At 40.5% G+C, this 18,200-nt stretch overlaps 1 protein-coding gene across 1 annotated transcript in view; it reads left to right on the top strand.

Annotated features, from left to right (window-relative positions):
- The window catches only part of MNAT1 (MNAT1 component of CDK activating kinase), a 116,996-nt gene that overhangs the window by 53,894 nt on the left and 44,902 nt on the right, over positions 1-18,200 (top strand). Inside the window, exon 6 of the mRNA XM_002200599.7 lies at positions 4-129. Coding sequence (XP_002200635.1) covers positions 4-129 — 126 coding nt within the window. The remainder of the gene's footprint in view (positions 1-3; positions 130-18,200) is intronic.

The following is an 18,200-nucleotide window of genomic DNA, read 5'->3' as shown; positions in this document are numbered from 1 at the left end:
CAGGAGAGCTCTGATCTTCCTGCCTCTCTGCTCTTAGCTCAGCATAAGGACAGATCCACTCAGCTAGAAATGCAGCTGGAAAAACCCAAACCTGTCAAACCAGTCACGTTTTCCACTGGCATCAAAATGGTAAGATTTGCTTGTTTGGTTTTTTTAATGTCTTTCAGAAGATCAAGGATTTCCTAATGAAATTCAGAGGTAGTTTAAACCTGAGTTGCATGTTACATGAAATAGACTGTTCTCTTCCCATTAAATAAGTTAATTAGGAAGTTATTGAAGAATTTCATCATTCCGCTAGTTGGAATATTGTGATGACCCACCCAGAAGGGACATCACAAATATATGGAATATTTTCATTGTGTAGTTGTCAAAAAACAAACTATACCTCTCTCCATGTGAAGTTGTGGTGTCCTTGAATTATTTTTCTTGTTTGTGTTCCAATTCTGGAACACAAATTTTTGGAACTGAATTTTTTGAAGTGCAATTCTGGAACTGAAATTTTTGAAGTGCAAGAATCATCTGTACTTTCTTCAGGTTTATTTTGAGCACTGGAGTAATCTGTATGAGACTGACAATCTAGAAAATTATACCAAGGTTAAGGATTCTGTTTTCATTGTTATTTGGCTCTAGGAAGCAACAAGTATTTTTACAAATGTGTGGCAGCTGAAGATCTCTCAGCATTCCTGTTCTGTGTAATGACATGGCACAAGTACACACCAGCCTGTGTACGTAAATGTAAAGCTGGGGATGGGACTACGAGTGACTGGTCTTTTCTGCACCTTGCTGGTTTTCTGCTTTGTATTGTTTTAAATCTATTTTCAGAGTTTTTAAAAATCCACTTTTTTTAGATTTTGTATTTTAGAATTGGTAATGGTAAACGGAATGTCTTGAAAATAGCCAACACTCTCTACTCTGCTCAACAAACCAAGAAGTCAGCAAAGCAAAAATCTGTGCATCAAGCTAGTTTCCTGTCAATAATCAATTTATTTTTGCCATGAATATTTGTGCTGTGTTCATTGTCTGTTAAAATGTTCACAGTGTGGAAGTATTTGCAGCTTATTTTTCCAAAAGCAGTGTCAATTTTTGCAAGGCTGTGCAGATTATTTTCTTGTTTTCCTGTGGTGTAAATTGATCTTCTTCCTATTTCTTTTAAAATCTAACAGTCTGGGGGAGATTGATATGATTTGTGAGAAATTTTCTCTCTGTGTAGAAAAGCTAGTGGACAGAAAATGCCTGTTGTTCTGCTTAAAATACTCTAAATGGCTGTACTTTTTCTTGCCGTTAAAATATATTTTCAGAATTTCTTAAAGCTGTGGCTTTTCTGTGGGAAAAGGAAGAAGATCAGCTTCTGTATGTTATGAGGCCAGTGGAAGTATTTTCTACTTTGTTTAAAAAATAATATTAAATGCAGTATGTGGTAGTGGGCATTCTAATGTTTGGAATAATAGGGGATATGCCAGATAACGAATTGCTAATTCATCAGTGTTCAGAAAATGCAAATAGATAAATAATTTAATTTGTTCAATCTCAGGAAACAAAAATTTCCTCATCCTGACTGATCTTAGTCCTAAATGGGAAAAGAACAGTTTAATTGTACTTATTTCTATTAATGTTTTTTAACATTAAAGTTAAGGATAGAAGCATTTGAGGTTAGCTACTACTATTTATGGAAAATGGATTGCATCAAAAATTTTTCACCAACAAAATTACAGGTTTTGCTTAGAAAGATGAATGTTTCCTTATTTTCTTTACAGGTGCTTGATTTATTTATTATGTGGCATTAAAAAAATATAAATTCTATTACATGATAATAACAACATTGATACTCTGCATGATAAATGAAGGGAGTGTCTAACTTTTTGTAATTTTTGAAGAAGTTGGTTCCACAGCCTGGGAATGTTTCTGTGGGTGTTCTGCTAGCAGGCAGCTCAGTGCTTTGAAGCAGATGTTGAATTTCTGTGGATGATGTGCAAATTTGCAGTTTACACGATTGCTTTGACAAACTGGCCTCATTTGAATTAAATGTGTTTTAATAAGGCTAAATGCAAAATGAGAAATAGAAGAGTAAATAACAGGCTCTGGGAAGAGGATTTGGAAGTTTAGCTAAGCAAGTAAACCAGTTTGACCCTCAGCCCTCAGCCACAGAGTCTGTGGGGGCCTTGGGTATGTGAATAGTCCAGCAATAAATAGGAAAGGACTTCTCCTCCTGGATGCAATGTTGGGAAGAGGTGTGGACTGCAGAGTTCTGCTGGCTGCATTTTGAGTGCAAAAATCAGAAAGAATGCTAAGAAGAGCCACAGAAGTCCATTCAAAGGCAGAAAGATCTGCTCTGTGTGGAGCATTCTGCCTCTGGTTTAGGAGATGGTTCAGCTATGGCTCAGTTTACACTGAGCACCTCCTTAGCACAGAACATGCCAGGTCTGAGCAGCGTTAAATGTAGCAAGAACCAGTAACCTTAGTTAAACAAATACCATCTAACTAGGAGCTGAAGGAACGAATAGGACCTAAAGTTTACACAATGTTCTGCTGGTTAATTGGCCTCACTGTTAAAATTGCCTCTGGAATGCAACAAAATCTCAAATTCTTGCTGTTTTCAGATTTGGATTAGGATTTGTCTTGGAAAGTTACTGTTGTTACCAAATGCAAGTTTGCTGGCCTTGGGGCAGGGTTAGTTTTGTGAAAAGCAATTCTGCTCATTGCACATGATCCATGAAGGTGGGTTCTAGTGACAGTGTAAGGTGAATTCCCACCTGGCACTCACCGCAGGACATGCTTGTTTGCCAGGCTGAGTGTTTTTCTAAGAACCTGAGATGCTCAGTCCACTCCTTTTGCGTAGGTGTCCACGTGAAGTGAGTGGAGCTTTTCTTGTGCTCTTTGTAGCTGCTTTGGCTTTGTTCCCCTCTAAACCATGGGGTTCACACCACTCCTATTGGTGGGGGCAGCTGTAGGGGAATACTGAGAATTTCTTAAGCAATGCAATTCTAATTAATGTTCTGGCACAAGAGTTCTGCAAATTCAGGACATTTGTGTGAAAAGTCTGTTTTATGCCCACTGTCAGAGGCTTAGCAGTGCACATTTAATGAATCACTCTGTATGTCCTTCCCCTGAGCTTTTATTTTTTCCTAATAGTTTGGCCACTGACCTTTTCTGATGGGTGTTTTCCTCTAATTTTGTTTCAAAAGAAGGGAAGCCAGATAGAGCTAGCTGAGCTGCTGGCTGATCTGGAGCTGGTGTTTACACAAAGGCTTTGAAAATATGCCACTTATGGCAATCCACTGGGGTTTTTTCCAGCTTAAACAGGAGTGTTTTTCCTTGATCAGAGATGTTCTTCTGCCTGACTGCTAATCAGACATGTTTCTTGGTGTCTGAGATAGGAGCATGTCCATTCTAGTCTCCTGGGCAATGCTCAAGGAAGTTGGCTCATTTAAGGTGTCATATTAATGCTGTGAGTTCCTCTGCTTGCAGGGGGAGGAGAGAATGTCTTGTAAGCTAAGCAAGAGCATCCCCTATAGCATGAGACAGACAAATAGCTCATGGGGACAGGGTCTCCTTCACTTTTCCTTTTGTGAAATTCTATTTTTTTCCCCTCCTTTCAAGTAGGAGCAGTTTTTCGTCTGTAGTCTGCTCTTCAACTTTGTCAGTAAATTCTATCCTCTGTGCACAAAGCTTATATTCCAAACCCATCAGTTTGATTTACCTCTTTGAGTAGAGGGAGACAGTGCTGCCAGACTTTTTTCCTTATCATGTTCATCATATTAAGAAATATGCTTTCAGCACATCTGAATATTTTAAAACAAGTCTTATTAAATCCAGTCTCAAATCAGGGTAAAGCTACAAAAGAAGCTGTAGCAATCGTAATTCCTGCAGTAGTGCTAAAAATGAGACTTCTTGTCAATTGTGGTACTTCAGACTTCAGCAGCTGTCAAAAAGAGCACAGTTCGTCTGAAATAAATGATGTTTTCAGCATTTCTAGGGCTTGTCAGGAGGTGCAAAACAAGGTCTGGCAAGAGAACCATTCTTCTGTTTCTTGGTGAATGTAATGACCATTTCTGGTTGTCAGGTAGCTTTAATGTGGAGCTCATTTTAAGGTGTAAGAGAGATGCTCATATATATTGCAGACAAATGGCAGTTTGCAAATGCAACAGGAATTAATTGTGCTACATGAATTTAGTTTCCTTCTTATGTCTATAGTGTTTACAGTGCAGTAGAAGGCTTTTCTAGGTCTGTGCTTTACCTCACCATGGTGGTTCAAAAGTGCATAGAAGTGTGGATGTATTTAACTCCTCCTCAATTTGTTGAACTGAGAGCACAGAACCTTTGAGTCTGTGGCCTAGATGTTTCTATATTTGTAGAAAATCTGTGTGCCTTAGACTGGCTCAGCTTGTGCCATCTCCAGCACATTTCCAGCTGTGTGCCTGTCCCTTTTCTGTTCCTTCCAGTTCTGTAATGCTTCTTTTCTTCTTTTTTAAGAAAATAAACATTACAGAACTGGAAGGGCTATCCTGGACTTCCCCAGCCTCCCAGGACACTTAGCCTCTAGTGATGGTATTTTTGGAGTAATCTCTGAAGTCAAAAACTCAATTACCTCTAATTAGATTGCTCAAAAAATACTGGAACACAACATAGGTGTCCCCTGGTTTACTCCTGCTTGGGAGAGTTTCTTTCTTGCATTTTATACCCAAATACCTCAGAATTAATGTAATGCATCATTGACCTTGCAATTCTTATAGTTTTTGTTTTATTACTTAATAGCAGTGGGAATATTTATTAATAGAACCATTAGCGTGGAGTGCTGTACAGGCTTTATCATTACCAAGATGGTCCCTACCCCAGTGAATTTGCAGTTTAAATAGATGTGTCAGGGAAGGAGGGGAACCAGATGCCCAGAGGGGATGTTCTCACCCAGCATTAGCCAGCAGAGCAGTGGAGGAAGAAGGAGTAGGATCCAGCCCTACTGAATTCCTAACCTTGTGGCTCTTCCGCTGAGCCGGGCTCCATCTCCTGTCAACAGCACCCCTGAATGGCAGCGAATTAAGAGTGAAATATCTGCTCCAGCTACTGCTTCCTTGTCCAGCTCATAGCAGCGGTGTTAAATATAACTTTGTGGCTCTGAATATTGCCCAGATTTATTCCAGTTCTTGCAGTTTCAGGTTATTAGTAGCTGAATGCTGGAGAGAGCAGTGTGCAGCCTGGAGCAGCCAGAGCTTGCAGGGGGGAGCAGTCATAGATCCAGTATTTCAGAGGAATGGATTTGTGTCAGACACAGGATGTCTAGGACACCTCAGGAATGTGTGTTACCACTAAGCTGCACATAACAAGTGTTAGGGAAGAGATTTTGTGCAGTCTTACACTTGCAGTATTATTCTGATGGGAAATAACGTTCTTATTTTATGTTATGTGGAGCTATTTCTTTTAAAACATTGACCTCATCAGCTCAGGTCAAATTAACTGTTCTTTATTATTGCCTTTTCCTGCAATATTGCTTCCTGTGCAAACAACTGCTCAGCGCCTGCTCCTGTTTTTCAGTCTGTTTCTTTTATAGCTTGTGGAGCAATTATCAAAAATCCTGTTCCAAAGTCAAAAAAGTCTGTCAAAATACCCTTTTTAATCAATTGTGCTCCTTCAAAGTTGCTTAGACATATGCCAGGTACTCTGAGGTAAGTGAGGTGCATGTCACACTGTGGTTTAGGCTACAGCTATTCTGCAGCTCCTGAGGGGGCCTTACTTTGCCAATTCTTACTGCTCTGGTTTGCTTGGTTGGATTGTTGATTTTGGTGCAGTGTGTTTTAGTGTGTGTGGGGGGGTTGTGGTGGGGTTTTTTTTGGGTGCTTTTAGTTTTTTCCTGAAGTTAAAAAATAAAGCAATCAAGGCTTCCTTCACTATTAGCTCAGCTGGTCTATCTTCAGACTGAAACTGTTCAGATGGAATTGATTTCTTTGAGATGAATGCCAGTTTGAGTTTAATTGGTGTTTTGTTTTTAATCTTTGTTTGGCTCATACCATGCACATTTCTCTTTTACAGCTGGGTGGAATATTTCCCTCTTTGCAACTCTTGGTAATTTAGAATCACAGCAAAATTACAACACTGCTTTCAAGAGTAACTAGTGTGTTCAGGCATATAGATCCTTTTGGAATAGGCATATTTGTTTAGAGAACATGCATGTAAAGGTAAAATTTCCAGTGGCACTGAGCATTCTGTGTCTCTGAATGCAGTGGCTGTGTCCCAGCTCAGATACTCTGAGCTCAGTGTCGGTGCCAGGGAGCAGAAACCCTTTCCAGAGGAAACCCAAATATCCCAGTCAGGGGTGTCACAGCACTTTCCAGAGGGTCTCTGGATGGAGTGCTCAGGGAAACAGTGTTCCTGCCAAGCAGCTTCCATGGAGCAGAGATTCACAGAGGTGCAGATAGCCCTAAAACAAGTGAGATTCTGCAGTTGCTAAGCACCATTTCCTGATTCCTACTCAGTGTGTACATTCCATATTGCTTTAGCATTGAATTTTTGTCATCAATAACAGTGTCTTGTTTTTAACAATGAGCATTGATTTGCTAAGAAGGATACTATTTCTGAAAAAGAAGAGAGGAAAAAGAAATTGTGGCTGCTGGATCTTTACCATTTCTGACAGTATGTGGATATAGAATTCAAATATATAAACTGAGAGACACCAAATATGGTGGAAGATATAACTCAGGTTAGGACTAATATGCTGGATTTAAAAAGGGATCCACAGTCCTGTGACCCACCTACTGCTCCCTTAAATTTGATAAGTTTATAAATACAATATAACTGCAACTTCTGAGTAGCTTGATGGAAAATGATTAGTAGTAGTAAATACATTTGTCATACTAAATCTCTAGCCCTCTGTTTAAATAAAGATGTTTTGTTAAGAGTCAAGCACATACATGCTGAACTGTGCTTTGAGTTTCTGAACTCTGGTTTTGAAGTGTATGCCAAATAAACTTTATTTAAGTGATCTGTCATCAGAATGCTTCCTGTGCACTGCAGCCCATGGACTGAAGTCTAAAACATTAATTGGGTTCTGGCTTTACTGAGTAATTACTGTTATATCAAAGTGCATAAACATTCAGCACATGATGTTGACTTAATGAATTTTGTTCCTTATGTTGGTAAGAAAACGTTTCTGGAGGAAAAAAGGCAAAGTAAATGACAGTATTTGTTATTTCCCCTCCCTTCATTTGCACAGCAATGGCCTTGGAAAAGGAGACTGTATTATGAAAATACAGTGCTATGTCTCCCCATAGCTCTCTGCAGGATTTTAGTTTGGAATGCCTTAGGAAATATGCTGTAGTTGAAATGAAGTTGTTTGGTGGACAGACAGAATCAGGACTGCTTGACTTGATTCTTTTTTATGGTTGGGCTCTCTGATACTGCTCTGTTAAAATAATATTTGTTCATTTGCTTTAAGGCTCCTTTACATGGCTAAAGCAGCACATGTTTATGTACACATATTAGTATAAATACAAATTAGACCCATAAGTTTGCACAGCTGTAATGTCTGGAATTTAGTAAATGAAATAATGCCAACAGTGTTGATTGTACAGGAGTAAATGGCACGACCAAAGTGATTGTTAGTTAAAGTGTCTGTGGCCAGCAGTGGAGCAGATGTGTGATTTAGCTATCACTTTTTGGAATGGAGCTGTTCTTAGGTTAGGGGTTTTTTTTTGTATTATCTTTTTTTTGGGGTTGGTTTTTTTGGGTTGTTTATTTGTTGTGTGCTTTTTTGGTTTGGGTTTTCATTTTGTCCTGTTTTGTTAGTGATTTTTAGTGTTCTGTTTGATTTTTGGAGTTGGCCAAGTCTTGAGTCTTGAGTCTTCATGCTTGAGTCTTCACCATCATTTTTCAGAGAACATCTCTGTGACATGCAGCATGTTCTGGTCCCATGAAAAGGCTCACAGGGAGGAAGAAGGATGCTGGAAGAGTTCAGTGAACTTGTCATTTGCTTCCTTGCCTGTATGGGAGCAGGCAGTGGGACAGAACAGCAGGAATGGGCTTCAGGCTCTAATGTAGGATGCCCAAATTCCATCCCAAGCAGCAGCCAGACCTGCCACTAGCTAAGATAGCACAAAGACGTGTTGTAGAGTAATCTAAGGAAAATGCTATTTAAATCAGCCTGGGATCCTCCTGTTTCTGGGTCTTACAGCTCTGAATGTACCTTTGCTTGAGTAGGTGTTACTGTGAGCAATAGGGAGGGATCTGACTGAAAGAAAGAAGGTGGCTGAGAGGAGAGTCCAAAAAAACAGCTGGCAGAGAAATAAAGAATAATAAAAAATTTCTCAATCATTGTTTGTTTTGGAAAGATTGTGCTTTAAGCACATGGAAATACTTTACACATTTGAGAAGTGCTGACTTCCTACATGCCTTGTGAAGGAACAGCAAATCATTCATATAATGTAAACACATTTATAGATTGTTCCAATATAACTTTTTTCAGTGCTGCTGTTCTTTTTAACAAGATACAATTCAGTGCATGCATGCTCTTTTGATGCTATACTTTGGCCAAGAGTTTCAAACATTATAAACATTAAATATTAGTTTGTGCTAAATGAATGTTGCAAAGTTACTGAACCACACTTTTAATGCAAAAAGTTGTTAAACAGTGCTGTTTGATGCACTGTTTAAAAGTAAACCCATGAGAAAGTAGTGCTGGAGTGAAAACAGAAAGAAATGGCTTGTCCAAAATTGTAAATATAAGCATTATGTCTTATAGAGATGATAAAAAATGGGAGCAGACACGAAGTTCCCCTGTGAGGGTGGTATTTTAAATCAGGCAAGAAAAATGAATGAAAAGAGAAGCTGTGGTGCCAGAATTGCAGCAGGTACTTGTGAAATTGTAAAATCAAAGTGCTGGTTGGGGGTCTTGACAGATCATGAGGTCCTTCTCCTTGCCATGGGGCAGAGCCAGGGGTACTTCATGGCAGGGACCTGTCCTAACCTGTCCTGAAAGGCTGCTGGGGATGGGGGCTCTGCAATCTCCTTGTCAGCCTCTGGTAACACTTACTGCCCTCGCTTTTACATTTTAGGGGAAATTCAGTAAGTGTTTCCTTGACCTGATACAAGCTCATTTTCTGCCTTGGTAACTGGCAGAGTTAGGCTGTTCTCTACCTCTTTGTAGGAGCTTCTTATGTCCTTGAAAATCACTGTGTAAGGAGGACTTCACAGAACTAAATGTTTTAGAATTTAGGTCTTTTAAAAAATAGTTTAGGCACCTTAATTGTCATTTAACAATAAAAACATTGATTGCTTCCGCAAATGCTTGGTAGACTGTCTCTACTCTTACAGACTGGATATGAAATGACATTCAGCTGAGGACTTTTTAAAGAGGGGAATTCTTTTAAAGAGAGCAGCAAGAACTTTTAAAGAACTGTAGTAAGATGAGTGAAGTATTTGAAGCCATTTAGGGAAGCTGTAGTACATTTGTATGTATGCTTAGAAGTATGTGTGACCTTCCTGCCATGATCTTTTTTTTCCTTAGCAGTTGTCTGCATCTCTGAGAACATCACATGTTTGCTTCTAATCCTTTCTCCTGTTGCTGCTGATCAAAGCAGTTCTGTGTCATTCCTTCATCTTCTCTGTTGTGTACCTGGAGCAGCCCTGGTGACCCGGAATGGAGAGCAGGGATGATGGCTTTGCAGATGGCTCTGAGTCAGCACTCAGTTGGGCCATGTCTGTTTGTCTTTGTCTGAGAGACTTGCCTATTAACACATGTGTGTGTGCAGACTTAACCTCCCAGCCTGGTTCCTCTCCTGGTTATTGCATTTCTCAATGAACTAGAATCCATTTGTTGATGTGGAATGTGTTGATCTCACAGTACAGTTAAAAAGATCTCCCCTATGCCTGTATTTTCTTCCTTCCCTGTTCTCAGGCCCATTTTAAGACAAATTTTGGGTAAGCACAGCCTACAGCTGGCTTTTCTGAAATTCTTGCCAGGCTTGGTCATACAAGGAGAGCCAAGAGGAGGATGAGGGATGGCCATAGTTGGAGGCAGTTGCTGGAGGAAATATGGCAGGGAAATCAGTAACAAGTGCTGGCAGCAGCAGTGGTGCCCTGCTGCAGCATGGAATCAGGGCTGCTGGGGATGGGGAGAACACGGGGGGACATGACACCATCCCTCTGAGAGGGGAAATTTGGGGCAGAGCTGGCAGAAAGGTGGGTGTAAGTGGGGTGGGAGTTTCTAGGCGGAAGGGCTGAGTAGTTTTCTCCACACAGTTGGGAATTAGAGGGGAGCTCTAGGACAGAATCTGTCCCAGAGGATTTGGGTACTCATCCATCACAATTAGTTCCTGTGTAAGAATCCTGTTCTCTGAGGTCAGCCAGGGTGGTGTGTGTGCACTTGTGTGGCTTCCAATGTGACACCCACCCACACACACATGTGCTAACCAGGGTTCTGCCTGTAGGCAGGGGTGAACAGGCAGAACTGTTTTTTTGCAGCATCTTCAGTTTTGTCCAAGGTACACCAGCCTTTCTGATAAATTAATTACTAATATATTGATTTCTTACAAAGAAAAAAATCATCAGTGTGTTGGTTGGGGCTGTGCTGCATGTTTGTGCTTGTACGACCTATTCTGCACCTTGGCTCCTGCATAAGTGCACAAAGCAAATAAATGAATTTTTGCTACAGGGTCTCGGAGAAGTCAAATTTTGAGCTTTCAAAGGGCACATTTGTAAATCAAAAAATCATTTTAAAATTAAGATGTGTTTCAAAGGAGCTCTTGGGGTTTCTTGTTTTCAGTAGTGATCATTACCATCCAAGGGGCATCTGTATCATACTAGGGTACTTGAAGAAAGATATTTGGATCAAAGAGACTGTTTTGTAAGGAGACTTCAAAAGTAGTTTTCCTTAAAAATGTTTGTTCAGGTGCTGAGGGTGAGAGAAAGGAGTATTGTTTGAGTCAATTGGTGTTGGACATCAAAAGGTGGATGTCCCCATATATGTAGTGGTTGTCAGTCAGGGTGTCTCTGGAAAGGAATATTAACAGCTTTAGCTAATAAGGAAACAAATTATCTTCATGAAGAAGTGCCTTGGTCTCTGAAAGCTTGGCTTATCCTCATCCCTCTTAATATTTTGGGCTTGTTGAGGTTTTCACTTGAGGGGAAAAATAATATTGAAGTAGAGAAATGACTAGTTTACTTTATTGTTTTGCTTTGCCTGAACACAGTTGTTACACAGGTAACTTCTGCATTTGGGGAAAATGCAAGGCTCAGGTGTAGCTTGTGATCCATTACAGTTCAGCAGAATGTGTGGCAAAGCAGTAAAATCCTCTGCCTCTTTCAAAGTCAGTAATAGAATGTTAATAGGCTGTGTTTTATGCAGGCTTCTTTTTTAAAAATATAAAGTACTAAAGAATATTGTGACTACAGAGAAAGCTGCTTTGACTCACTTAGACAAATGTGTGCCGTGGTATGGGCAGGAAATGGAAGGACAGAGAGCACATGTGGAACCATCTATCTAAATTAGCTGGATGGGGGCCAGGAGACTGGAACTTGCAACATTTGCCATGATTAGTAGAAAATGAAATGGTGGTTTTGTGTAAGAATAATGATTCTTGTATTATTCTGGGCAAGTGAGGTAGATCCTGCAGGACACAAATGGTGCACGTGGAATTGGAGGAGTTTGAAAAGGTAAGTAGTTGGAGGGAGGAACAAGTGAGGGCTGTGCACAGGAGGAAAGCAGTGTATATACATATATATATATATATATATAAGTCTGAGGCCCATTCTCCTGTTTCATCTCTTGAAAGAGAGGCATAAATAAATAGAGCATCACTCCCTTCTCCAAGGCACAGAGAGATCACAGAAACGTGATCCTCTGCAAGTCAGTCAGAGGCAGTGCTCCAGCAGCCAGGAGCTGCTGGGCTGGGCTGTGGGGACGTGCTGACACATCTGAAGGGGTGGACGTGGGCACCTGGTCCTCACCATCCTTGGGCACTCTGGGGCTTGGGGCTGCCTGTGTTTGGTGCCCTGTGTTTGGTGCCTGTGCTGCATGACTGGTATAGAGCAAAAAAGCCACATACATCCCAGTTTGTAGTGGTGATAACTCTTTGGGTTCAGACAAGCCAAGCTGGAATAATCGATCTGTAAATATTTGAAGAATTTTCTGCCCTTCTGATGGGGGTGGCACTGTCTTGGCCTTGCCTGCATACCTAACATTCTTCTTTGTGGCTGTTTACAGGAAAACATGATTAGGATTTTCTTTTGTTATGGGGGTGAAAAAGAGGGCTTGGCTTGAGAGCTAATGGGAGAACATAGAGGGGATTACAGAGGGAGTTTCATCCTTCCTTTAGCTTTATCCATTTGGTTTCACTTATGCACCTTAATCTGATACTTGGTGGGATGATGCTACATTGAATTCCTGTTTAGGTATCAGGCACTTTTGGAATATGGTGTAAAAGTCTCCCATTCCAATCCTTAAGGTGCAATTTATATTAAAGCTTAGTGTTGTGCCAGTTTAGTTTCACTGATAGGGTTGTGTACTGCATTTGCTTTGTGCTAATTTTTAACCTGTTTTGTGTCTGGTTACTTAAGTGTATTTGAAATTCAAAATAAACAGATGTGTCACTTTAAAATAATATAAATATTAATGAAGTTTGTTGTACCCATTTGGCTGTGTGTTGCTTTTAAATTGTAACCAATTTGAGCTGTAACTGCCAGGTATAACTTTGGCATTGTCTCTCTGTCATCTAATTGAAAAATCTTCAGATTTTTTTTTTTTTAATCCTGAATAAAATATTGGAAGGATCGGGGTTATTTTGTTTGTTATGAAGACCAAATCATAAATGTAGCTGCACTTCAGTTTTTATTTGGTTTATTTATGAAGAGACAAAGTACATAGCAACTGCAGCTTTTCAAAATGTGAGATTTCTGCTGTAGGAAGAAAGCTGCTTTAGAACTGCAGATAGCTTATCTTTGTTGTTAAATGCAGGACTCTATGACCATGCTGGTTCACCTTCTATTGTTTTCAGTCCATCTCTTCTCACTGTTAGCCTCAGACTTAGAAAAGAAGGAGTGGACTGTGGTGGAGGTGGCAGAGTTGCCACCTAGGTGGGGAAGTGAATAAAATATAGTAAAGTAAAAACCACTGCTGCATGTTCTGCTTGGAGAAACTTCTGCCTGCAGCTCTGGAGCTGTGAAAGTGCAGTCTGGACCTGGGAAAGGCAGGAGGAGACTGTGTTTTCATGTATCTTTTGCAAAGTTTTTGCTGTTGTGCATTCTGTTATCTTTGGTTTTGCTGGCAGAAAAGGAAGTTGGAAAGGCAAGGAATGGCCAGCTGACACTTTGAGGAAGGGGAGAGAGAGCCCCTACCTGTCATGGCCTGTGGGTGATGGGGAGAGACACACACAGCAGGTCTATCTTTCTGCAGTGGGAGGGATGTGCATGTGCATTGTCAATTGTTCCTGACAGCTGACAGTGGGGGGAGGGAGCTTTTGAGGGGAACTCCAGGATTTGGATCAGGGAATGTGAGCTTCAGTCAAAATACTTCAGTTGTGGTTAATACCAAGCGACTGCAGCTAGTTGGAACATGATTTTTGGATTGAAATATCAATTCAACTTAGGTTGGGTGGGTTTTTTTTTTGTGTTATGGTTTCCCCCTTCCCCAACAGGACACACATTTTACTGAGGATCAATTGGAAAACCTGAAGGAATGTGGATGATGTGAGTGTTAGGGTTACTACTCTCTCTGACCACTTTGACAGACTCACTGAGTTTATAAAATCTACCCCTTTAACTATTCTTTTATGCTTTTATATGTTCTGATTAATGGAATCTTGAATCTCTTTCTAATTATTTGCATAAGGTCACACAAAGTATTAAGCTAAGGCCACGGAGAACAACTTTGTAAATTCTTGCTGCTCTGAAATCTAATTAAAAACCTGCAAACTTCATCATTCATCATTTTACCACAGCAGTATATTTCTTATGGAGACAGTCTAATATCCTGCAGCAACTTCATGGTATTAAAAAAATAATTAATGGACCCTTTTAGGGCAATGTGTGTTGCTACAATGTGGAATAATACTTCAGTGTTATAAGTGAATGGTGTGCTAGGAAACACTAATCCCTTGTGTATAGTAACAGGAAGTATGAATATTACTTATTAATAATAATGTAAAACACCTTCACACACATGCTTTTTCCTGGGCATATCTACCTTCCTGTAAACAACAGCAAATTTTAATTACAGAAAATTGGTGAGAAGCAAGAGGGATTTGTGTGATTAGGATGATCTGTTTGTTTAAAAGTCTTCAGAAGTTGTAAGAGATGGAACTTAGCTGTATGTGAGGGATGAATGTTGTGCAATAATGCCCCTTCATTCCCCTTTCATAATAAATCTCTGCAGAGTATTCATCTGAAGGGCTGGATGCCAAAAAGAACAGGTTCGACTTGTCTGTGAGGATTTACACCACAGCGAAATGCACAACTGCTTTTGTAGAGGTCATTGTGAAGGTCACGGAGCCAGTACGCAGCCTGGAACAATGGTGTGAGAGGTTGGACTGCCTGAAATCACTGCTTCAAACCTCATCTGAAACGCAGCAATAAGCTGCAATCCTTAAAACACACGGCTTCAAAGCATGTAGGCTGGTTTTGCAAGAAATGACCGGTCTCTTTTGCAGTAGTTTGCATCTCATACCCTCTGCTGAATGTGGCTCTGAGATCAGAAAGCAAGTGTGTGCCATTTCCTGACAATTAACAGTGAAATGACTGAGTGTGTCTAATGTAAACATCCTCAAACCATTAATAATTGCCTCTGTCCAGGTTAAAAAAAAAAAACAAAAAACAACCTGGATTTAACTACCTGAAATTTGGCCCACCTCTTTCTTACAAATAAGGTCTGAGCTTGGCCATGCGGTCACTATGTCTTTAAATAAAAGATGATGATCATTTCAAATGGCAACCAGCCATCACTGGGGTTTAGTGCAGAGATTAATTAGTAAACTTTGGAATGCGCTACAGCAAATGCAGCTGATTGGCAATAGCATGTGGAGCAGCAACTGGTGGAAAGCTGGTGCTGCTGAGCAGCAGAGGTATTTCCAAAAAGACTTAAGGGTGCTGTGATGTGCTCTGCTTTAAATGGCACTGTGCTGATTGCATCAAACCACCAGTTCTCAGTTTTTGCAGTTTGGTAAATGCACAGATTAGAGAAATCTGGTGTGTATTTGGAAAGAAAGCAAGTTTTCTTGTGTTGTTTTGATAAGATGGGGAGCACCCCATGAATAAAGTGATGCCCCTGAACATCACTTTGTAGGGATGGTGGTTTGTCTGCAGTGGATTTTATATTGTTTTAATTAAGAAGAGAAATGTAAAATGCTAGGATAAGCATTATTCTAAAAAAACCACCAACATGATTATGGACAATTCAACAGTTATTGCAGTAAGCTATTCCTTAGAATTCTAGTCCACTTTTTAAATTATACAGATTTCTAAATATGTGTGTCTGTATGATTTATAATTGCTTACTCTCTTCCTTTTAAAGTTTTAAATGCATGGTTAGAGAAATTTGCAAACTTTCTCAGTAGGTTAACTTTGTAAAGAGGTTTGATCTATTTGCTGTGAGTAATGGACCCCATTATGTACAGTCCCTAGTGCAACTATTTTCTCAACTTGTTTGGCCCATGGGACTGGGGCCTAGATAATGAACTTAAGGTGATTTATATAATAAATAACTAATCTTGAGATATTAGTTGGAAGCCAGATACACTTCTTAAAATCTATCTTAATAATATTGTATTAGTCTACTGATCCCCACCTTCGTTTAAAAGGCGATGGTCAAACATCCATTTAAACAGGTAAGAAAACTCACACCAATATGGTAGGGTTTTGCTTTGGAAGTGCCTCAGGCATGTGGATTAGCCTGGTAAAATTAATCTGGCTGCTCATATCTCAAGTATTGAGCTAAGGTCTGCCCTTGTGGGCTAATGGGATCACTGAAATAGTCATATAAATTTTTGATACAAACCTGGCGGAGGTGCTTGATCTCGTAAGATATGGATCACCCTGGCTTTGACCCAGAAAACCCTTAAGCATGTGCTTTGAAACAAAGCAAGCAGGTATTCCTCTTGGCTCAGCTCTCAGCTCTGTGACTTGGTCCCCGTTGCAGTTCAGTCCCCAGGGCCCATCCGTGTTTCACGGTGGATCTGTGCACCCAGCAATGGCACACGTTGGGTCAAATACCTGGGTACAACCTGCTCGACTTCCCAGCTGTTGGAACAGTCCATGCAAGGACAGGGAGTGAAGACTGGGGCTGGGAGGGTGCTGCTGGTTGTTGCTCTGGAGGCCTGTTTGTGCAAGCCTGTGTTTCCCAGAGCGTGGTGTTTATTGCCATAGGTAATTGCAGCGCACCGGATGGGCTCAGTTTACGCCATCAGGTTTAGGCTTGCTTGGCTTTGTTGGACTGGACTTGTAGGCCACGATCCAGGCAAAGTCATCGGAATGTGACTGCTCCTTTGGCTTTGTGAGGCTCTTTGTGTGCTTGGAGCTGGGTAGTTCTCTAAGCTGAATCAGTGTTGCTGAATCTGGGTCTAAGCCCCAGGTAAGTGGATGATAAAATTTTCTGATGGCAAATAAATTTGTTCGCTTGACATGCCTCTAAATAATTCCCATGTGCAAATGTGCACATGATTGGGGCATTACAGGATTGTGCAAACATTCTATGATAGTCTTTGTTTAAAACTGTTTAGCTCATGCCCTGGATTATTTGTGTTTGGGTGTATCTGTGTGTACACACACAGAACAGAAACCTTCATGCACACAAAGAGCATCTCATTAAAAACGGCACTATTTGAGCACTGCAATCAGCTAATTACTAAGGTGTGTTTATTTTATTCGAACTGCTGTGTGTATGTACAGTATACACATCCAAGTACATTGTAGAGCGTTATGAATAATTAAAAGCAAATTGTAGCCCTTTACAGAAGCAAATGTAGGTACATTCAGCAAAGCATTATCCTGGCCAGGCTGCTGGTTTATTGTGACTCAACTATTGTATGAATTATAGAATGCTCTTTGTAGCACTTGAGGGCTGCCTCTTAGTGTTGGTCTAAATCTGGGGTAGAAAAGATTAAAGTTTGAATTTCTTTGACTTGATAGCAAACAGTCACCGTAGCTCCCTACTTGTGCTAATACCCTGGAACAGACCAGTGCAGGGCTGGGGGTTAGGTGATTTCATAAGGTGAGCTGCTGTAGGTTCTGGCAGGCTTTTGTTCCTTGTAGGTCTCTTGGTCAGCGCTCTGTCCTGGCAATAAATGTTTTCAGCCAACACAGCAATGGCTGTGAACAGGAGATATGGGACAAAAAAGTTGATGAAGTGTCATGTTTTAACTGTGCCCTGAGATTAATGTGAAACTGAAGGAGAAAACATGGTTTTCACAGTCAACTACCATTGATAAAAGTTTATGTCCAGAGCCAGGGCCAAGTTATTTAGGCTGCTGGTGATTTAAAGGGTGATTTAAATTTGTTTGTTAAAACTTTTTTTAAAGCTTGTCATCTTTTGCTGAAAATATAATTTTCCAGAGAGTTATACATCTTAAACTTAATTTTATTTTTCTTGTCAAATCTTGGACAATTGAAAACAAACCCCCAAAACCCCACCCAGGATTATTAAGCCAAATGTGCTGTGAAAGCTTCTTGAACAGCTTGCCTTGGCACGCTGAAATTAATGTGGTTACAGTCCAGCCATGGTGTTGGTGGGGAAAATAACCTTCCAAACTGTCAGCACTTGGGAAAGGAAACACAAAAACCTATTATTATTCATATGTAGTGTAGAGTTTCTGATTTGCTCCCATTGACTTGAGCGATACGGTATCAGTTTCTGCGATGGCTGGAGCCGGGTTTGTGTTTCACTAATGAAGTGGAGCAGCGATGCAGATGCACAGTAGCCCAGTGTGGCTGGATGGATGGCTTCCAGGTAGATGGACACTGGGGCTGGCCAGCTTAGGAGGCAGTTTGCTGTGGTGAGCCAAAAAATCAGCTCTTGCTGGTGAGTCTGGAAGTGTTTGTGTGCGCTGAGTCAGTCTCTTTATATACCGGGGTGATTGCAGCACTGATTAGACTGGAAAGGCTTGGCAAATCCTCCTTGTGTGGGAAGCCCTAGTGCAAAAACTTGTCTAATTTTCTTTATTTAAATCAGTATCGTCCTGCTTGAAGCCTTTTGGAAAGCACATCTAAGTGAATGGTGTTTTATGTTAACA

This window comes from Taeniopygia guttata, chromosome 5 (assembly GCF_048771995.1).
Source record: "Taeniopygia guttata chromosome 5, bTaeGut7.mat, whole genome shotgun sequence".
Taxonomy (NCBI): Eukaryota; Metazoa; Chordata; class Aves; order Passeriformes; family Estrildidae; genus Taeniopygia; species Taeniopygia guttata.
This window is presented reverse-complemented; position numbering and strand designations above follow the sequence as displayed.